Below are 22,040 nucleotides of genomic sequence, written 5' to 3'. Positions count from 1 at the left end.
CCAAATTGAGACCATTCTAGTCAACTGGGGATATATGATCATGTTGCTGATCATGACACTTGTCAAAATATTTTAAAATCACCTGCTGATTTGTCTCTCCACAGAACTAGACTCTAGAAAACTTTCTGAAGTTTTGGCCTATGCTCTGCCCACTGTTGTGTTCTTCTCTGGTATCTAGCATAGAGCCTGGTACAAACAGATGCTTCAGTATTTGGTTGGATGAATAAATATGCTTTGGTGTATATCATTATTACTGAAAAATAACTTATTATGCATCATAAGAAGGGGAAGAAGACATTATAACTTTTAACCATGAAACTCATTGGCTAAGGAGAAGATGAACAATATTTTATTGTTCGCAATCTCCCTGGTCATTCAAGAGCTAAATCATTTTGACCTCCTGTTCACTGGGACCAGGTGAATCTTCTCTTGCAATGTCTCCTATTGGACAAATAGACCTTCTAACAGGTCTTTGCCTAGAACATCACCAACACGCAGAAACTGTCACTAAGAAAAATAAATTGTTCTTATATCATCTAGATTTCCAGATTTCCACTAAATCCTATGTACTGTTTACTCCCAAGTATTTAAACATTGAAATTCACAGTCTTTCACTTGAAACTACCCTTGCTCAATTTGTTCCCAAGATTCCATTATTTTTTTTTTCAATTACGCTAAACTGGTAACTGCACAACCAACTATCTATTTCTCAGGCTTTTCCAGCTGTAACAATTTGATCCCTCCACTATCCCGAACAGCCTTCNCAATATTTTATTGTTCGCAATCTCCCTGGTCATTCAAGAGCTAAATCATTTTGACCTCCTGCTCACTGGGACCAGGTGAATCTTCTCTTGCAATGTCTCCTATTGGACAAATAGACCTTCTAACAGGTCTTTGCCTAGAACATCACCAACATGCAGAAACTGTCACTAAGAAAAATAAATGTTCTTATATCATCTAGATTTCCAGGTTTCCACTAAATCCTATGTACTGTTTACTCCCAAGTATTTAAACACTGAAATTCACAGTCTTTCACTTGAAACTACCCTTCCTCAATTTGTTCCCAAGATTCCATTTTTTTTTTTTCAATTACACTAAACTGGTAACTGCACAACCAACTACCTATTTCTCAGGCTTTTCCAGCTGTAACAATTTGATCCCTCCACTATCCCGAACAGCCTTCCCTTTTCTAACCACAGACCTAAGTGTGACATGCTCTTTAAAGCTCAGTCTGTGAAAAAGTCCTCTGAAAAGACAACCTTTGACAGAAGGAATCTATCCCTTCTCTGAGCTCGCATAGCATATTCGATGCTACCCTTGTACTATGAACTTGCTTTTCAAATGTATGCCTTGTTTCCTTAAGTAAATTAGTCTAAATCTCTTGAGCATAAGAATACCTTTATTATTTTTGTATCCCTCTCGCATCTACCCTGTATTAAGGATTCAACGAAGATTTAACTCATTTAAGAACAGAACTGAGGCCACCAGAGATGGGAAAGGGTAAAGGAGAAGGGAGAGGAGAGTTAGCAAGAAATTGGTAAATGGCCACAAAAAATAGTTACATTGTGTAATGCTGAATATGCTAATTACCCTGATTTGAGCATCACACATTGCATACAGGTATTGATATTCAACATGGTACCCCACAGATATGTATAATCAATTATGTTTAAATAAAAACAAGACAAATCATTTTTGTTCTTCAATCCTATGACTCTAAGGAAACATGAATGATAATCACCCTCACCCCCCAAAAACCACACACCCAAAACAGTGTAAAGCAGTACAGGGCAGTGATTAGGAGAGATGTTCTGGAGCTGTCATCCCTCCTTGGCTTGAAATCTCTACTCTACCACTTACTAGATCTTGGACAAGGTCATTTAATCTCTCAGTCCATGATTGCTGCACATGTAAAGTCAGATTAATAATAATATTTATCTCACAAGATTGTTGTGAGGTTTCATGAGTCAAAACACGTAATGTGCTTAAAACAGTGCCTGGTACATCACACACACTGTTTAGAGTTTAGATAGCATTAAGTCCTGTTCTATGGCATAACACAGCAGGTCACACTAAGCCAAGTTACTGGAACATCAGAGAAAGAAGGCGACATAAAAGGGCTGCGTCACTCCTACTAACACTTGAAGCCACTTGATGACTCAGATCATGTGTCCTGAGAAGCAAGCACTCTAGGCCTGTCCAATCGCCGACAGGGCTCTCAGCAAGATCAGCAGCAAGAAGGTTTACAGCGCCCAGTGGTCCTTTTAAAGAGCTCCTGTCACCTTCGGCGAACCTTGCAAGCCATTCATTCAGAAAGGAATTTCAGAAACACAAGCAGCCTAGCCTCACTAATAGTTCTTTCCCATCATTACTGCTAATTACACAAATATTTAGGCAACAGACACATTGTTTCATTTTCTCCTTATTCAGCACCATTATTCAGTGTTCTCAGCACTGCACCCATAGTGGGCCCCTGGGCCTCCAGGGTCCAAGCCTCTGTGCAAGTGAGGGGACCCTGAGCATTTTAATTGGGCTATAATAGCAAAAGTTTGACAATCTGAAGGCTGGCAAAAGGAAGAGAAAGGACCTCATTCCTCACAATTTCTGACCAGAATCACTACACATGCAGCCAATTCAGAATCATTCCAGAGGTGATTATCCAATCTGCGAGTCAGGCACGACTGCGGCTCTTCAACATTCCCTCGTCTCTCCTTTTAATCCTCTGCAGCTGACAGAGGAGAGAGGACGAGGCGCTGATACTGAAACAAGAAACTTGCTCTTAATTAACATCTAAAGAAACTCCAGTTACAGGTTTGGGGAATGGCTCTGGAATGATCGATTTAATTACCCCAACTTGCCTTATCCTCCCATCCACGTGGATATTCACAAAATAGCAGGACATTTTGAACACCAAGCAAGCATATGGCCGATGAAGAAGAGGAAAGAGTGACAGCCAGCTGATTACAGATAGGAGTGGAAAGCTATTTTTATTTTTTTTTAATTATTTTTATTTATACACATTTATGGGGTAGAGTTGACTGTCAGTATTCGTGTACAGTATGTGATGATCAAATCAATATTATTAGCACGTTCATCATACACATCATAATTACTCTTTGTATCCCTTACCCAGTTACTCCCTATCCCTCATCTCCCTCCCCCTTTCTCACCTCTAGTAACTACAGGTCTATTCTCCCCTTCTGAAAGTTCAACGTTTTACTATGGTCTTTCTTTCTTCGTTTCTTAGCTCCCACTTATGAGTGAGGACATGCAGTATTTCTCTTTCTGTGCCTGGCTTATTTCACTTAACATAATTTTCTCCAAGCTCATCTATGTTGCTGCAAATGGCAGGATTATTTTATTCTTTTTTATGGCTGAGTATTAGTATTCCCTTGTGTCATCTGTTGATGGACATTTAGGTTGGTTCCATATCTTGCCTATTACAAACAGAGCTGCAATGAACATGGGAAGCCATTTTTAGTAGCACAGGTATATTTTCTAATCACTTTTTTAGCCTACTTTAAAATAATTGTGTTTGCATAGTGCTAGCAAGAAGGGGGTTGCAGAGGAGAAAACAACAAAAAGTGGATGCCAGGTGAGGCCTAAGACAAGACTGTAGTTTCCCTCCTTATTGGTACACTGACCTATCGGGAGCTCTGTGTTAACAGTACCCTGTGCTGTTTAGTAACGTGGGTGTAAGATTTGAAGGAGGGATGACCGGAGAAATAAGAATAATCAACCAAGGCCACAAAAATTCTCTTAAATAAAAAATGTATTAAAAAAATAGCACCTATGATTTTTGGAAAGTTAATTTGACTCTCACTAATAAAAGAAAGGAGAGAAAAGGAGAAAGAGAGAAAAAATAAAGACCAATTCCTTCAATGTATGTCAACAGGTAACATTTGGGTTTGGGGCTCATTTTACACATACATTTATTCTGATTGTGGATGCCACCGTCATCTCCCCTATGGAATTTGAAGGAATATCATTAAATTCTCAGCAGAAAACTCCATATTGTCCCCTGAATATAAAAGGAAAATTTGGGTCTCTGTCCCTCCCAGGGTTTACTATAATGCCTACACTTGATCACGCGGCTGACCCGCACCAGAAAATAACTGTCAAATCCCTACTGAAGCGGTATGGGTGCAAATTTCTCCATGAAATTTTCAGAGGAAAATGGCCAGTGCTCCTCCAGAGCCCTGTGCCTGTTGTCACTGGAACCTTGCATATGATACTCACATGGATGAGGCTACTCTGCATTGTGGTTACGTATCCATGTTTCATTTCCCTTGCTGATGTTATGAATATGGAGGGCAGAGACCATATCTCATATACTTATGAGTTTTGGCAAGTAACCTAAGCTCACCACACTTCAGTTTTCACCAGCTGTCAAACAGAGAGAAGAGGGGCTGGCCGGTTAAGTCAGTTGTTAGAGCCTTATAACCCCAAGGTCATGGGTTTGGATTCCCATACTGGTTAGCCAAAAAAAAAAAAAAAAAAAAGTAGAGATAAGAGAACTTATTGTGCAGAGCTGTTATAAGAACTAAATGTGTTAATACATTTAAAACATTTAGAACAATAAAGGTCAGCATTAATTATTACTGTAACAATTTTTTTTCCCCTCAAAAGTGCCTGGAACAGAATTAAAAATTTTTAATGAAAGGATTAAAGACATTTTAAAATCATTTTGGATCCCAGCCAATATCACATTTTTTCTCAGAGAAAGATTCACAATTGAAACATGGATTTAATAGACTGTACTCTACGGGAAATAGTCTGAAAATTAAGCAAAAGAAAAAATCTATTAAGGGGACATATACATCAATATTCAGGTGAGGTCCAGGGAATGTGAAAGAAAGCAAAACTTCACAAATATTTCAAAATGAGAAAGTGAACACCGTGATAAGTAGTCCAACTTTCCAAACTGCAAGTGTGCTGCCCAGTACTCATTCCACAGGCCCTTCCGTTGGATACCCCATTCTTGCTGATGTGACCTTATCAATATTGTATTTGTATTATATATGATGTGCCTTTTGTAACATGCATCCTTTAATTTGCTTCCCACACCAGTGTATCCAAATCCCCTCTGCTATTCCTCCCACCTCCCTGTGGCCTCTCTCTCAGGACCTCATTTCCCATTAGTCTCCCTGACGCTGCCAGCAGACCATTCCAAATCCTCCTCTGCTACGGGACAAAAGCTGCACAGATGTGGGGAGAGCTGGCACTGGGAATGCTAACAGGACTGTCATCCTGTCCCAGCAGGAAGGTGGTCATTTCTCCCTGGGACCAGAGGCAGAAAAAGGGGGGTTAAAAGAAAGGAACAGAAAGACTGAAGGCAGAAAAAGAGGGAAGACAAAATAACCCATTGAAATCAAAAAGGAAATGCATGAGTGAGATTTCTATCAAGAAAAACAGTAGGGGGCAGTGGGGTAGGCCTGGGGAGAATAAAAACAAAAGAGCAAAATGTGCAGGGTGGTAAAGGAACAGAACAACACAAAGGTCTCTTGGAGGGTAAACTAAGGGGGAGGGAGCGGGTGGGAAATATGGTTGAAAGGAGTTGAAAAGAGGAAGCACTGGGGGAATCTCAGCTGGAATCCCCCCGTGTGCTGAGTCTCTCCCATCTCTGTGGAATTGTGAGCTCTCTTCCTCCTCAATTCTCTTTTCAACCCTCTAAATGGCCCAACTTCCAGTTTTTCATAAAGGAAAGCAGCATGCCGTACATATGAGAGAAGTCCAAAGGAAGATGCAGGATGAAAATGATGCGAGCTTTCTGGGGCTTTTTCAGAACATACTGCACATCTCACGTCCCACAGCCCCCCAGCCTGTTTTAAAAGAGCCCTTAGAAGAGAAATAAATGGCTGTTCCTTGTGGCCTGGGAGAATAACTCATCTCTCAGGATTCTTGTGCAGGAGGCGTCTCTTGATTGTGGACCATGGTCCTCAGTGTGAATATCCCATGAAGAAGGTGGGATATTCCTCCAAGCAGAGGAAGAGGGGCTGGGAGGAGTGAGGAGACAGTGAGCCAAGTATCGACTGAGCCAGACACAGCATCACTTAGGTATGCACCTTGAAAGGAGCCATCGATTCCTCAGAACTGCTGTTACTAAAGGCATCTTTACAGTCAGGTCTTGGAACAGTTTTCAGGATTTATATTACATGAAGCCACAAGAGAGACTTGAACCAAATTGTAAAGGTAAAATTAAAAAAAAACGTGAAGAGATCTGCAGCATTCAAAGATTAGGAGGAGTCTCTCTTGATCTCTGGTATAGTGTAAAACTTTCATTTATTTATTTTTTCATTTATATAAATTCAAAAGGATCAGACTTACCCACTGCAAATCTGATGCTAATCTATAAATATAATGCCATAATCTGGTAAACATGAGCTTCAAAAAGTTCATGAAAAACTTGTATTACTATTTAATTCTATTTTTCCATGAACTTTTTGAATTACTGTTGTACATCCCTAAATCCTAGCCTCACTAAGGCCTCTTGGAAAAGGTGGCTTTCTTTGTCAAGCCAGGGGAATTCCATAGTTATCATTATTACCAAGTTAGGAGAGACTATTTCAGTCAGCAGAGATCACATCAAGAAGGTGATTATAGAGTATTGTTCTCTGTGTACTTGTCCCTGACTTCAAGAACACCATAATTTAAAGGGGTTTCTATAATTTAAAAGAGATGAATGGTTCAGCAAAGATAGTTCTTAATTCCAAAATGCATAAGTTAATGTAAACTGTATCAGCAACTAAAGATAATTAAAAAAAAGAGTTGAACTGAGGTGCTTAGCTCTTCCAGAATCAGGTGAATTATACTATATCAAAAGATTTTACATCCATATTCCTGAATAAATATAAATGATGAAATGGATGTTAAGAATGAAATTGAAATTAGTTTTGATCAGCCTGATAAAAACTCTCAGGTTGATAAAAACTAATTTCAATAAAAATTAATTGAATTTGAGTTTCCATTACTCAACTATAGTAAAGTGTTAAAAAATTTCCATCCACAAAAAAATGCAGTGATCCTTAGAATGCAGATTATAATATTTTATTTTCAAACAGCAGAGATGGATTGTGCTTCACTATATCCACAGTCTTTCTCCCAGGTATCTACTGGCTAATTAGAGATCCTGGAGAGGAAGGGAAGGTATAAGATGCTTTCTGAGGCTTTGGAAACTGTTTGCCTGTGAGTAAACTTAAGATGATTACTGGGAATCTCAGGTTTTTCTCATGAGCACAAATATTAAACCAACTAATTTACAAAATCTAACTAAAACACTGGAAAAAATAAGAAACCCCAACCCCCAAAAAAGAATGAATTCCTTTGTGTCCTTCAGTTTTGACAGAGTGGTATTGTGTGACTCAGCCTTTGCAAAAGACACCGCAGATCGATGAGGAACTAGTTTAGAACTGGAATGTTAGGCTTTGATCAAAGCTCTAAGAGACAAACAAGCCAGATGGATTTGATGCCAGGCAAAGGATGTGTTTGCTGATCTACATTTGGGGTTAGAAACGTCATGTCCAGTGAGCTTGGGTGAAAGGCACTTTTAAAAGCTCTATTGTTTGAGGCTGGGGACAGAGAGCTGGTAGGGGAAGTGAAAAACGAGGTATTAGAGTAATATAAGGGCACTTCAAAAAATCTGTGGAAAAATATAATTAAAAGATAACACAAATCCTTCCAAGAACTTTTTGAAGACCTCTTCATATTATCCCATACCTCATTTTTCACATCCCAGGGAAAACTCACCTGAGTTTTCTTGTTTGTTTTGGGGTTTAATATAAGCATATCCCAAATATTGCATGGGATATACTTATGGAAAAAAATTGCTGTCATATATTTACTTGCTAAATCTGACAACCCTAGCTGAGGACCCAGAACCAAAGGAAAGCAGAATCCCTCCAAGGGATTCCAGTGAGTCAGAAGCTCAGCATATTGAGAGTCTAGGGTCATTTTAAATTAAAGAGAATGGAAAGTAAGAAAATAAATAGATTAAATATGGCCGCAAGTTATTTGCAGCTCCTTCCATCAAGTGGTGGAGTCTATTTCCCTATTCTTTGAATCTGGGCTGGCCCTGTGACTTGTTTTAGCTAATGGAATGCAGTGTAGACAATGCAGAACTTCCCAGCCTAGCCTCAGGGTGTCTGGCCGCTTCCAGTCTTACCCCCAGAAACCCCAGGACTACCATGGCATGAAGAATCCTAGGGTAAAAGACCAGGTGTAGAGAAAGGCTCAGGTGTCCTGGCCTTCCAGCCATCCCAGACAAGAACCCCAAACACACAAGAGAATCCATCTTAAATACACCCTCAGTCAAAACAGTAGCTGACTGCAGCCTCATACATGAGACCAAGTGAGACAGCTGATGCAGACAGGAACCTAGAACTATGAGAGAAAATACTGCTTTTTCAGGAAAGGTAAAGAGAAAGGTAGGAATGGGCTGGCTGGTTAGCTAAGTTGTTAGAGCACAGCCTTATAACACCCAGGTCACAGGTGTGGGCCTGCCAGCCACCCAAAAGAAAAAAAAAAAGAGGGAGAGAGAGAAAGTTAGGAAGAGGGATTCCTGGATTGCACTGTCACTCAAATAGATGGCCAGCCAGCATCTCATCTAACTCCAGAGAGAGTATGTTGGCACTGATGGCTTAAAGTATGCAAGTGAACGTTCGGTCTCACTGGGTAAAGGGTAAACTAGAGAGAAAGGATTGGGAATGATCAAGACAACAACAATTAGGAGAACTTTAAACCTGAGCTAAAGAAAAATAAAGTGATAGTATATATCTAATGCTCACCTCTGCTTTGTGCAGGGGAAATCTTTAGATCTTTTCTTATTAAGGCAAAAATAATGTAGAAGCATTGTGACTTTATTCACTGTCTACGGTGCTGGGTTTAAATATTTGGTTCTGCCTCTCACCAGCTTTTGGAGATGTCACCATGGTTTCTAAAATAAGCCTATCATTTGTGCATGTGTGTGTACGTGTGTGTGTACGTGTGTGTATGCACATATAGGAGGCAAGCAGACCCGTTGCTTATGCAAGTGTTTCCCAAAATGGAATGCTTTTGACTGCAGCAGGTAGAATGGTCAGTAGGAGATGGAATGATGCACTCCCCTGACTCAGCACCCAAAACACACCTTACCTACCAAGGTTTTCTAGGACAGACAGGCTTGGGATAATCCATCCAGCCTGCAAGGGGTAAAGAAATCCTCTAATGACCACCATCCTGCTTTAACAGCATTTCCTTTTTGTAAACCACTTTTTCCACCAAAATTCAGGCCAAGAGTTCAAGCAGACTCTTCACAATGAGAAGGTATTAAAGAAGCAGCAAGGGGAGTTTAATGTGATTGACAGTCTAATACCTACCTTACAGGGTCATTGTAAAGATTAAATGTAAAGACTAAATGATAGGGTGTGTTTGGTATAAGCATTTGGCATACATGGTAACTATGCTATCTATTTGTGGCTTTATGAGAGAACTAAAACAAATACATATATCTGTTTTAAATGTATTTGTGCACATGATCATATATTTTTTCTTTAGCCTGCAATTGCCGGACAACAGTGACTATATTTTATTTGTGTGTGTGTGCCAGTCTATAATAGGCAGTTTCTGTTATGCGCTCCATGAATGTTTGTTGAATGAATGAATGAATGGAATAAGACACATTTGCTGAATTGTATAAAAATGGGAGCTAAAAGGATGTTTACTAATAGGCTTACTATTGACAGCCTGAATTGGGGCACAAAGAGAGTAGGCCACAGGCTCACTGTCAGGGCATAAAAGAAAGTCTTCCAGGATCTCCATGTACCTAGGTCCAGCAGAGTTAGACTCTTCCATCCCTCCCTTAAAAATAGCTGTGCCAGGCAGATTTTTTGTTCTCCTTTATTCCTGCTCTTTATTCCTAGAAAGACTATAAACATGAAAAGCTGAATGTAATGGCCAATATATGGTATTCAGCACATGTGTTTATGCTCCAAAACAGCTTTCAGAGACAGATGTTATAGTGTCGTGCTACTTCCAGCAAATGATGTAACACCAAATTAGAAATCCAGTTAGGAGGTGGTCTGGGAGGTGAGTATGGCCAGCCACAGAGGATCCAACTGTACCAGGCATTTTCAAAGAAAATAAAATGTGATTTGGGCTGAAAAGATCAGTGAGACTCAAACAGCAAAAAAATCAGAAACTGGAAAGATGCAAAAAATTATATTCGTTAATCTTCAGGATGATTAACTGTGAATATCGATTAGGTGCCTGATAATTTAATTACTAAATTAAATTATTAACCAGATAATTTACAAATAAAAGCTCTACAAAAATAAAGCACATTATGCCAGGCCACATTTGTTTTTGTCCTTTATTTTTAAAGTTAATTATTTTTAAGTTAATTAGCAAAAAAAAAATAGCCTGTAAAGAACTCGATGTGAAAATTATTTCTATTAACACATTTGTTTTTGTCCTTTATTTTTAAAGTTAATTATTTTTAAGTTAATTAGCAAAAAAAAATAGCCTGTAAAGAACTCGATGTGAAAATTATTTCTATTAACTTCTTGGTTACAATGGCCCATTTATCAGAGGCCTGCAACCCCAGCTGCCTCAGACAAGCATGGAAGGAGTCAGCTAAAAGTCAGAGAGTATTTTTTCCATTCTGAAGATAGCCTGGATGGTAGTCAGCTTAGAACAAGCAATCGATTTCATGGATAAGTGATCCTTGGTGAGTTCACTGTGCCTACTCACCGTGGTCAAGGATGTATTTCACGATCTCCCCACTGCCGGTTTTAGCTGCGTAGTGAAGGAGTGAACAGTGGTCTGGTCCCTGAATTAGCAGACTGCCTCCATTTTTATAGCTTTCTATCAGCTGAAAGAGAGACATACAGAAGAAGCTTAGGCAGAATCCGGAACGAGGATAACAGCGAACCAGTAATAACATAAGAGTAATGTAGCAAACCACAAATGTTCCCAGCCCCAGAGGATACAGAGAAAGTCAAAGAGATGAAGGAGCATTCGGAGACTGACTGCGTTATTACTCAAAGAGATGGCCGGTGTCTCACCTAACTCCAGAGAGGGTCTGTGGGTATCAAACAGCCTAAGGAAATTGAAACGTGCACTTTTTTCTTTTCTTTTCTAAGCGCTGGTCTCTGTCCCAAGGGAGTGAGAGATGGGATGACAGCAACAGCCGCCCTATGCTGGCTCAGCCTTCTGCAGCATGAAAGAAGCAGGAATATCTGTGTCTGGCAGCTAAGCTCCTTTCCTGTGTCCCTTAGTTTTCCTTCCATCCCCAAGGGAGTGAGAGATGGGATGACAGCAACAGCCGCCCTATGCTGGCTCAGCCTTCTGCAACATGAAAGAAGCAGGAATATCTGTGTCTGGCAGCTAAGCTCCTTTCCTGTGTCCCTTAGTTTTCCTTCCATAGCTATTGAACCTAACTACCAAATAGAAAGCTGCTTCTCGTGTTCCTGAGTAAGATCGCTGTACATATGTGCACACACACACGCACATGTGCACACACACACGCACACATGGCTGGCTCCCTTTTTCATCCAGGCCTGCCTCCCAGCCTGTGTGTCTTCTGTTAATCACCCAACACATACCTAGCAAGACTAGAGATGATCCACAGGATGAGAACCAAAGTTTATCAGCAAATGTAGACGTCCCTATCTGAGAAAAGACTGGAAAAAAACCTGTAACTTTGCAGCCTGAGAATAAGGTGGTTAAATGCGGAGATAGTCTAAATTCATGAAATACTGAACATTACAGAAAGTGAAATGGGTCTCTGTTCCCCAAACTTGGAATATCAGGACAAGAAGAGCCTTTGCGAGGCTTCTAATAGGTAGTTTTAGGACAAATAAGAATCAAATAACCTAACAGGTAATAAGCAAATGGAATGTGTTTTCTCTCAAGAAGTTAGATGGCACAACATTATAAATAATCAAACGTCTCATAAGGTGAAAGAGGGTAAACTAAGAGTTTGCCCTCATTCAAATACCTCCGTAGAATGGTCATGTGCCAGATGCCAGGCAAACAAAGCGGAACACGACTCAGTCACTGGCCTCGAAGCCCTCACAATCCATGGGGAAGACAGATGTGTAAAGAATTGTACAGGAATGAAGAGGACACCATGAGGTTATCAGAGGGCACCAGGGATGCGTAAAGCAGGGTGTGGGACATAGGAGTCCTGGGACATAAACCAAAAGGCGTAGCTGAATGGAGGCAAGAAACATATGGGGACTTTCATCCCTAAACCGTGGGGCAGGAGGACAGGAAGAAGGAGCTAACAGTTTTCCACCACAATCTAAAAGAGAACACTGCTCTGTTCAACTTTACTGTCTCATAATGACTCTCCCTTTCTTTGTTGGCAAATCCACAAAGGATAACAACACTGACCCGGTCAGATCAAATCGGGACCAGGTGCCTTGATCCTGCCCTTCTGTGGGGTTTTCAGACACCATGAACATTAGGCAGTCCATGGCATCTCATGCAGCTGGCTGTGCAGGGTCTGTTCCTGACAGCCTTCACACCGGGGTTCCTGTGATCTCCTGTCCTGTCGTCTCAGGTGCTCGCTCCCCCGCCCTTTCCTCTTCCCCTGTCCCCCCTCCCACACACGTACATACAATCTGTTCAATATTTAATATGCATTATGCTTTCTACACAGAAGAAAGAAATGAAAGAAGATGGAGAAGAGGAGAAAGAGGAAAGAAAAATACTTGGGAATGGGAAGAAAAGGAGGAAAAAATGTAAGAAAAAGGGAAAAGACTGAAAAAGAAAAACCCTAACCAAAGCACCTGTATTTCCTCTCTCAGTAAATAAGGTGTTATTAAGTCATTTCTCGTGACAGAGAATGTAATAAGACTATAGTCTAGATACAGTGGTTTCCCATATTTCAACTGACTCTCTATTAAGTACAAAAAAAAAAAAAAAAAGCGTGGTAATAACCCAGGGACTCAGGAAATTGAGGCCTAAACTAAAAGCATACAGAAAGTCAAATGAAAAGGTTTTAAATGTACAGTGCTTTGCAAAATTTTCTGGCATAGAAGCTCTCCAAGGGCAGGGGTCAGCCTTACTCGTGTCTTTACTTTCCGCAGAATCTAATGTAAGTCCTTGCGGGGAGTACAGAATGGTGTGGTTCAATCCACTGCTGGGAACTGGCACTGAACACACAGGTATGCTGCTGAGAGGGCACTTTTCTGGGTAACCATTCCTGCTAGTACTAGGATCTGGACAGTGGCACAGGCACCAGTTTTCAATCTTCTCACCACTTGTTTTCCACTAGTAACCTGTTCAACGTGTAGCACAGCGTTCCTCGGTTTATTCAACAGATGTGCTTCAAAAAACTGTGTACAAGGATAGTACTTCTCAGCTTTAAGGCTTTTGGTTTCTCAATATGTGATGGCAACTTACTACACAGGCTGAGGAGGAGGGACAGCCACCACTGTTAGGCAGATGCCATTAATAAAGAGCAGACCAATGTCACTGGGGGTTAGGTAGGGACATAAGGGCAGCCATAAGTCCTGATGCCTGAAAATAACATGGGACCAAATACAGCTTTTAAAATATTCATAGACTATATTAAAATAACAAATATTTGTATCTCCACCATGTTTAGCTGTTAAAAAACCCAGATTAAAACTATAATAATATTAACAAAATAGTTTACATTTTAGAGCCCCTTCTACATAATAGGAGGAACAGTCTTGAGAGCTTTATATATATTTTATATTCAATCCTCATGACAAATCAAAGAGAGAGGTAATATTATTGTCCCATTTTACAGATGAAGAAACTGAGGCACAGAGAGAATTAAATAATTGCAGAAAATCACACATACAGTAAATGGCAGAGCCAAGATCTGAACTCAGGTAGTCTGACTTCAGAATTTACATTTACTCTCAAGGAAGTGGTAACCACTTCCTTCTTTCTGAACTAAATTCACCAGAAATCATAAGCACAAATTAAAATGTTCAAAGTAGATCAGATCAGATCAGAGAGTATCTTTTTTGGTTAACTATGATCTCCAAAATATAAAATTATAGTAATGAAAGATGTAAGCTCTGGCCTGAAGAATGCATTTCTACGTGTTGTCCAGGGAATTCTTACAGATGCCTTCATTTCAATAACTGTTTGAAAAAGTATTTAAATTCTTCAAATGTCAGCTTCCAGACAGCAGGAATCTGGGTGCTGTGTGCACTGCATCCTGGGGACATGCAGTCCGTTTTAACCAATTCAGGCAAATACCACGGTGCTCTTGCACAAGCCCTTTGCAGTTAGGCAATGCAGAGATGTTGTGAAGGCTCTTCTCTCCCTCTCTGTCTGTTCTCAATAGGGCATCCTTCCTCCTTCTACTCAGCCATTGCAGGCAGGGGAATGGTAAATGATATATAGGATCATGAAAATTTGGAAAGGAATGATATTGATTTAAAGTTCTTAAAGAATCACTAAAGTTTTGGTAGGAGGATATCTTACCTTCATAAGATCACCAGCTATTACTGCCTGCAAAATTGCTGTGAAAAACAAAAGAGAGATGTCCCATTAGTAGAAGACCCTCTCATATAAAAATGTTACAAAGAGTTGGATCATATTTTGGAGAAATAATCTACATGTGGGGCAGGACACAGGGAAGGAAAAAATCTTGGCCAAACAGACTAAGGCCCCCTCTTTAGCCCTTCCCTACCCAGGCACCCATCCCACACATCATTCTAGAGCCTACATATGACCCCTCCAGCCCTGGTACAGCAAAGACAACATGAAAGTTGGAGTCACACAGACTGGGGTTAAATCTTAGCTCTGAAACTTCAAAACTGTGGGCATTGGGTGAATCATTTGACCCCTCTGAGCCTCAGTTTCCACATCTGTGAAAGAGTAAGTCTAAACCTTGTGGTGTGGTTGACAGGATTTATAAAGTCCTATGAATGTTCCTGACCCAGCCACTGATGCAGAGCAGGCGCCTGGTTGACAGGATTTATAAAGTCCTATGAATGTTCCTGACCCAGCCACTGATGCAGAGCAGGCCATCATGAGGCCATCATGATGGTGTCTGCTCCCTTCTTTCCAATTCCTTCTATTTTGCTCTCTTTGGGGCTCAAGAAATCACCAGTGTTTTTGTCTTTATGTTTTGTAATGATAAATAAACCCCTACTGCTATGTATGTTAAGAGGACTAGTGGTAGCAAAGAGGAAACACGTCTATTTTAATTGTGTTCTAGAGAAAATAACCATGTGTTTGACCTCTAATTCACTGATAACTGATGGAAAGTAGCCTAACGGTCTTAGGCAGCTTAAACTACTTGTAAGAATATGTAGCCTTAGGGGAAAACTAGTAAATATCTAACGACTTATGCATGTCATGTAGGGTGTAGAAGAGGAATTACGAAAAAATGACTGATAAAAGGGGAAAAGAACATATGAGGGTCCAATGACAATTACAGTTCCTAAAAGAAACTATTGGCATCAGGTTGGAAATGGTCCTTTTAGAAAAACAAATACTTCGATTACGAAACTACTCAAAATATAGATTATATCAAGGCTTTAAAAAATCACAATGTTTTAGAAGAAAATAATTTATTTTGCAAAGTAACATTTTATTCTTCTTGTTTGAGTAGTCTCTCCTATGCAGCACCCAAAAGTGCAGAATCACGCATCAAAGTACATGGGGCCTCTGCCTGTCAAGAGCAAAGCCCTCACAGCTTTTATACTGAGCATCACAAGTCCTGGGTGGGCAGATGCAAAGGATCACAGGCATGCTAAACTCGCTCATGGGCCCAGAGCTGAGCATCTTCCCTTTGACCAATGCAGAAGCCATGAAAACCTACGGGAATGATGAGGACACTTGAATGCAGGAGGAAGGTGGCTGCCTTAGAAAGGAGGGAAGAACAGAGAAAAATGGAGAACAGGAAAAGGGGGGAGGAAAGGTTCCTCTCCATAACAAGCTGCAAGCAATACACTCTTTTCACCTCCCTGTGAATCCTAGCACAATGCTTTGCACATTGTAGATACACAGTGATTAGTTGTTGAACTGACTGAAAAGAAAGCGAAGAGAGAAAAGAAGTAAGAAGGAAAAAGATGAAAATAACAGAAAGGGAATCAATAAAATGTTATGAGTCAAATGAACCTAAATAAACATCATGTCTCACTCTTCATTTTATAAACAGTGACACTGGGGGTTGGAGTAAAGTGACTTGGGGCACAGACACAGGAGCAGCTCAATCAGCACCATAATGTGGATCCCTGTGTCCAGTCCAGGCCTTTGTCCAGTGCACTCAGTGAGCTCACAGTGCACAGAGCTCTGCTAGACTCTGGGAGGCCTCTAGGAGGTGAAAGAAAATACAGATCCTCAGGTCTGTAGTGTTGTAAAAAAGGCGCTGGACTGGAGTCTAATTCTAATCCCTATAATTTGCTGGACACAAACACATAAGAAGTTATTTAATCTTTTTGAACCAATTTTCTCATTGCAAATGAGGTTAATAGCTACAATGCTCCCCTCTCTGTAGCGAGGATAAAGTTTTAGAAAGTGCTTTATAAATAGATGTGTTACATATACGGAACGGGTACTTTTAGTACTTTTATGACTGCACATAAGTACATGAAAAAGACACATGGACACTGCAGAAGGAGCCTACCAATAAGGGTAAAATTGGCATGTGATGCTGAGCAGACCCATCTCTGTTAATATAGCACCTATAAGATGAGAGGCCTGATACAGGTGTGAATGCGATGGTGTTTAACCCCAAGACATAAATTCTATATCAGAGGTCAGGGAAGGGGAGGCCGAAGAAAGTATTAGCAATCTGTCCTCAGCAGGTCTGGGAGAACAAATCAGTCTGGGCTTTTACATTACAGGATGTTCTCTTGGCTGCAGTAGAATATCCATATTAGGAAAGAAAAAAGTTTAGGAAAATTGCTTGAGGGAGCAGTTAATGAAAAGCCTCTTAACTCACACACACAAGTTCAAAACAGCAGCACTGTCTTTGTTTTCAAAACCATATTAAAACATTTCTCAGAATTTAAAAGTTAGGGGAAAAAAGGGAGAGAAAGAGAAAAACAGAGAAAGAAAGAAGAGAGGAGAGAGGAAAAAGAAAAATGAATTCATTAACTGAAAACAGTTGTGTAATAAAATCTGTTGTGTGTAAGCAATAAATCAAGATGATGAAAAAATTCCCCAGGACAAAATCTATTTAAGAATCATTAAAATAGGTAAATTAACAAAAATAGGAGAAGCTGGGCTAAAATGTATTAGCTAGGTGTGGAGTTCAAGGACGGCTTCTTAGAGGAAGTAAAGTTTAAGCCGACTCATCCAAGATAAGTGAAATTAATTAGCAAAGAAAGTTTGGAAAATCCTTGCAAGATGAAGGAAGGATATGAACAAAGACATAGAGATTGAAAGTCACAGTGTCTGAGGGAACCTGCAAAAAGATCTACATCATCACATCAGAAGAGGAGAGTGGTCCCTGGAAATGTACTGCAGAATTTCACAGGAACCATGCCAGTGAGTGCCTCCTATGCCAAGACGAGCACTTGGATTTTATTCTGCAGATGATGAGAAGCTATTGAAGAGTTAAAAGCAAATCAGAACAGCACATGAACGTCCTTAAGCATGCCAGTGTGATTCCACCCCTCCCCTTCTGGAAACACAGTTATGTCCTGCTCCTAGCTCCTTTTCTCCGTATTGCCCACATTATAGCCTCTTTCAACTTCTACTCCATCCATATCATTCACAAGCATGGTTATTTATGTTTGCTGGTTTCCAACAGCCTTCCAGTACATCACCACTGTGAATAGACAAAGGATCATATAACAGAATCATGACCACAAATAATTTCCAACTGTACTGGATATGGAAAGCATGGATATTTATTTTTAAGTCAAGCAATACACCCAAGGGTAGCTATTATACAAACATTATTAGGAACAAGGCTCACTTCTCTCTCCTGATTAATGTCCTTCCCTATGAACACTGTTGTGCAAGATTTCCTTTGCACAAAGAGAGCCTGAATCCATTAGTATTCGACTCCAGATAATAACCTTCTGAAAGATCAAACTTAAAAACAAATGAGTTGTTATGATTACAATATTATTCTTTATTATTTCTTGAGCTCTCAGCTTGCCTTCTAGCCTTTTCCAAAACTCCTTCACAGTAAGGAAACAATTGTCCAAAATTCAAAGAAGCCAGGGAAGTCAAATTTTTAATGGGACATAAAGGTTATTAAGTAGATGAATAATAAGTTTCCCGGACACATTAACTTACATAGTAAGACAGGAATGTAAGGGGGTAGAGCACTGAGAAATTTGTCATTTTTAGAGGTTAGGAGTTGAATCATTAATCCACATGAGATGGTTTATTTTTCCTTCAGTGCTAGGCTTTCAAATAAATTGCTGCTCAATACATACCCCAAGACTGAAAGCTGAAACTACGAGGTCAGGACTGCCAGAAGGGACCAGCTGTCTTCCTTCTCAGAGCCTCTTTCTTAGGCCTGGATTCCCAAGAGTCTGGATGTGCTCACACATCCATGTGTGAAAGGAAGAGATGACTTTTATCACAAGGAATCAGGAAAGAGGGAAGACAGCTCTATGACTTGAATGTCTGTGTCCCTCCAAAATTCAGGTTGAAACTTCATCTCCATTGTGGTGGCATTAAGAGATAGGGCCTTGTGGAAACAATTAAGTCATGAAGGCTCTGCCCTCATTAAAGAGATTAATGCCCTTGGAAAGCGACTTCAGAGAGCCACCTGCCCTTCCATCTCTTCCACTGTGTGAGGGCACAGAATTATCCCGTTCTGCTTTTCCACCATGTGAGGATGCAGCCAGAAGGCACCACCCTGGAAGCAGCGGGCAGGCCCTTACTAGACACAGAACCTGCAGGTGCCTTGATCTTGAACTTTCCAGGCTCCAGAACCATGAGAACTAAATTTCTATTATCTATGCATTATCCAGTCATGGTATTTTGTTACAGCAGCCGAAAGCACTAAGAGCCCCATCTGCTCCTGCTAGGCCAGGCCAGGCCCTGTTCCAGGTGGTGGGAATATAAGCAGTATGCAAAATAAATTTCATCCTCTCAGGGAGCTTACATTGTGGAAAGAAGTCCAAAATGAGATCTGACTTTACATAATTAGGAAGGGATATACTGCAATTGAATCTAGATTCAGACAGCCTGAGTTTAACTCCTGTGAGTACCATTCACCAGCTATGACCTTGGGCTTCAGTTTCCCCAATGGAAAAAATGAAGATTAGAAACAGCTCTTTTGAGGCTCTGCTTTAAAAATAAGCTCAAGGTACAGAGAACCTGACCATTACAGTCATCTGTGTAGAACACCATGGAGTACTGATTTTTTTTAACCCCATCATACAGAAAAAGAACCATTTTAGACTAATGCCTATTATGGTGCTAGAATTTGGCCTATGAGTACTTCTAAAGGGATAGTTTAAGGTAGTGATTATTGCTTTGCAGATGAAAATATTTAGGAATAAAAGAATACAGAACTTGGCAAAGCTACATGTATGTTTGTGATTCTCAATAAATCAACTGAAATAACTACGTTATTATACATGAAATAGAATCACAGCCCTGAGCACTAATGTCTATTTTAAAAAGCTTAATATTTCAGGTTCAGTTATTTTTCAGTTTTTTAAGTAACGTTCTGTTACCAAATTATTTATTTGTCACCTTCTAATAGTAGCAGCCATCTAAATCTTTCAAATAAAAAAACACTGTAGAAGAAAAAAATTAAAAGTAAGAACAGAAACTGTTGAACAAAGAACAGCTTGTGGAAACCTAGGGAAAAACTTAGCTCATGCACTGAGAATCATAAACATACCTGGCTTTGCCAAGTTCTGCATACTTTGTACTCCTGAATATTCCCATGTGTAAGGCAAGAATCCCCACCTTATCTCTTTAGAAGCCATCCTAGTCGCTATTCTAAAGCTGTGTTTGGCGTTACTCCAGCCCTTTCATTTTATCAATAAGAAAAGTGGGGCTTGAGACATGAACTGCCTTTCTGGGGTCCCACAGATGGTTACAATCCAGCTGTTCCCCCCTCCATACTCCCCAGGGCACAGTTTCTTTCTCCTTTGTTTAACCTGGAGCAGCATAGCCAAAACTTAAATAACCCGCCCCCTCCCCCCAATTTTCATAAATGCATCACATAAAAAAGAAGTAAAATCAATTTATGGTTTTAAGCCTCAACTCTTTTTGTGCCAATAGAGATACTGAATAGTGAGCACACCCATGCCAAATGTTATGCTCACATTCTCTCAATGTGATGACTGGTATCTTCGTGCTTTGCCTTTATTCAGTCAAAGTTACTTCTCACTTGGCCAACAGATAGCTGCCCAAGAGCCCGCTTGTCTGAGATACGTATTTCTACATAGCTTTTCAGTATCTTCGTGCTTTGCCTTTATTCAGTCAAAGTTACTTCTCACTTGGCCAACAGATAGCTGTCCAAGAGCCCGCTTGTCTGAGATACGTATTTCTACATAGCTTTTCATGTATTTACCTAATCAGAAACATTCTGTCCAATTTTTCTACTTTGTGAGCAGCCAGCCTTGGTACATGAGCAACAAACTGTGAAGGTTTAGCTTGCAAAAATGGAATTTAGTATAATCAACAAACAGCACAGGTGAGCTAACACACATTTAGTGGTACGGATAATCACTGTGAATGATGCTAATTAGGCAAAAATGAGAAGCAGCTCAAGAAAATGACTATAATTAATATTATTTTTATATAGCCATACTGAACTAGCCCAAGATGAGGTAAGAAAAAGGAGGAATCGGGTATTTCTAAAGACCTCTGTATTTTAATCTAGGCCTAGAAAAGCTTTTGACAATCAGGAATAAGATATGCAACAAGTTATTTATTAGAACAGATTCAAGATTATTTTTATAATGACAAATAAATCAGTATCAATTCTTTATTATTGCACAGCAAACCATCCCAAAACACAGTAGCTTAATACACTATTTACTTTGCTCAAAAATCTGCGTTTTGAGCAGGGTTCTGAAGAGAAAGTTTCTCTCTGCTCCACCTGGCATCAATGGGGCTGCTCCACAGAGAGTTGAAAGATCCACTTTCAGTATGATTACACACAGAGCTGGCAACTGGGCTTGAGCTGGGAGCCTTGGTTCCCTTCACATGGGCTTCCCAAAGGCTGCTTGTGCTTCCTCATGAAATGGTGGCTGGGTTCCAAAAGCAACCATCACAACAGGGCCCAGTGGAGGTCACCTCTCCTCACCTAGAAATCACAACATATCACACCTGCTGAAGTCCCAAGCTTGCCCAGGAGAGAAGACATCGACCCCGTACCCCAATGGAAAGAGTGTCAAAGTCACATTGTAAGATGAGTGAATAGGATGGGAGATAATATTGTGGCTATTTTTGGAAAATATGAACCATCATATCATACACTTGAATTATGATGGTCTTTGAGTCAGAGGGTTGGTGCTGACTTTCAGGTAGTATTAGGAAATGGCCGTGACCAACAGCCGGTGGCACCTGTGTCACTTACAGGAATGTATTGTGCATAGGATATCATCTGTTTTGTCTCATGAGTATCTCAGAAAAAAATTAAAAGGTTGAGAACTCCTTATCTAAAGGAGCAGCTTTTTGGAGCAGAAAGAAGGAAGACTGGTGTAAGACTAGGCAGAAAACAAATGTTTGCTGGATTGAATTAGAAATTCTACCTCAGGTGAGTTCTGTCCATAATTTCTCCTTAATAATCAGATATGAGAAAAGAGTCTCTCCCAATTTCCTCCCCTTTTTTCTTTTTCAGCCAATCACTCATTCACTGAACTCTAGGCTCATATTCCCCTCACTCCACCTGCCAGCGTCTCCTCCATGGCTGAAACACGGAGTGGAGGCCACAGAGCACACATCTCACATACATAGTTTATCATTTCATCATCACTGGGATTAATCCATCAGCAGCATCTAGAGGCCATTAAACAGTATAGTGGTCTTGTATCCAAACACTGCCTGTGCCAAATCCATCTTAGAGTGTGTAACCATGGATGAGAGACATAAATAGGTTTTGTTTCTCTCTAATGACAGAGTTAATCCCCAAATTC

General features: G+C 40.2%; 1 protein-coding gene across 1 annotated transcript in view; it reads right to left on the bottom strand.

Moving 5' to 3' along the window:
• Positions 1-22,040, bottom strand: part of LOC103603734 (diacylglycerol kinase iota-like) — a 48,774-nt gene that overhangs the window by 7,616 nt on the left and 19,118 nt on the right. The window contains exons 2-3 of the mRNA XM_008588310.1: positions 14,449-14,486; positions 10,726-10,846 (exon numbers count right to left, since the gene is read on the bottom strand). Of these exons, the coding sequence (XP_008586532.1) occupies positions 10,726-10,846; positions 14,449-14,454 (127 nt within the window). The 5' untranslated portion in view covers positions 14,455-14,486. The remainder of the gene's footprint in view (positions 1-10,725; positions 10,847-14,448; positions 14,487-22,040) is intronic.

This window comes from Galeopterus variegatus, unplaced genomic scaffold (genome assembly GCF_000696425.1).
Source record: "Galeopterus variegatus unplaced genomic scaffold, G_variegatus-3.0.2 Scaffold4770, whole genome shotgun sequence".
NCBI classification, from domain to species: Eukaryota; Metazoa; Chordata; class Mammalia; order Dermoptera; family Cynocephalidae; genus Galeopterus; species Galeopterus variegatus.
The sequence above is the reverse complement of the archived record's forward strand: the minus strand, read 5'-3'. Positions and strand labels throughout refer to the sequence as shown.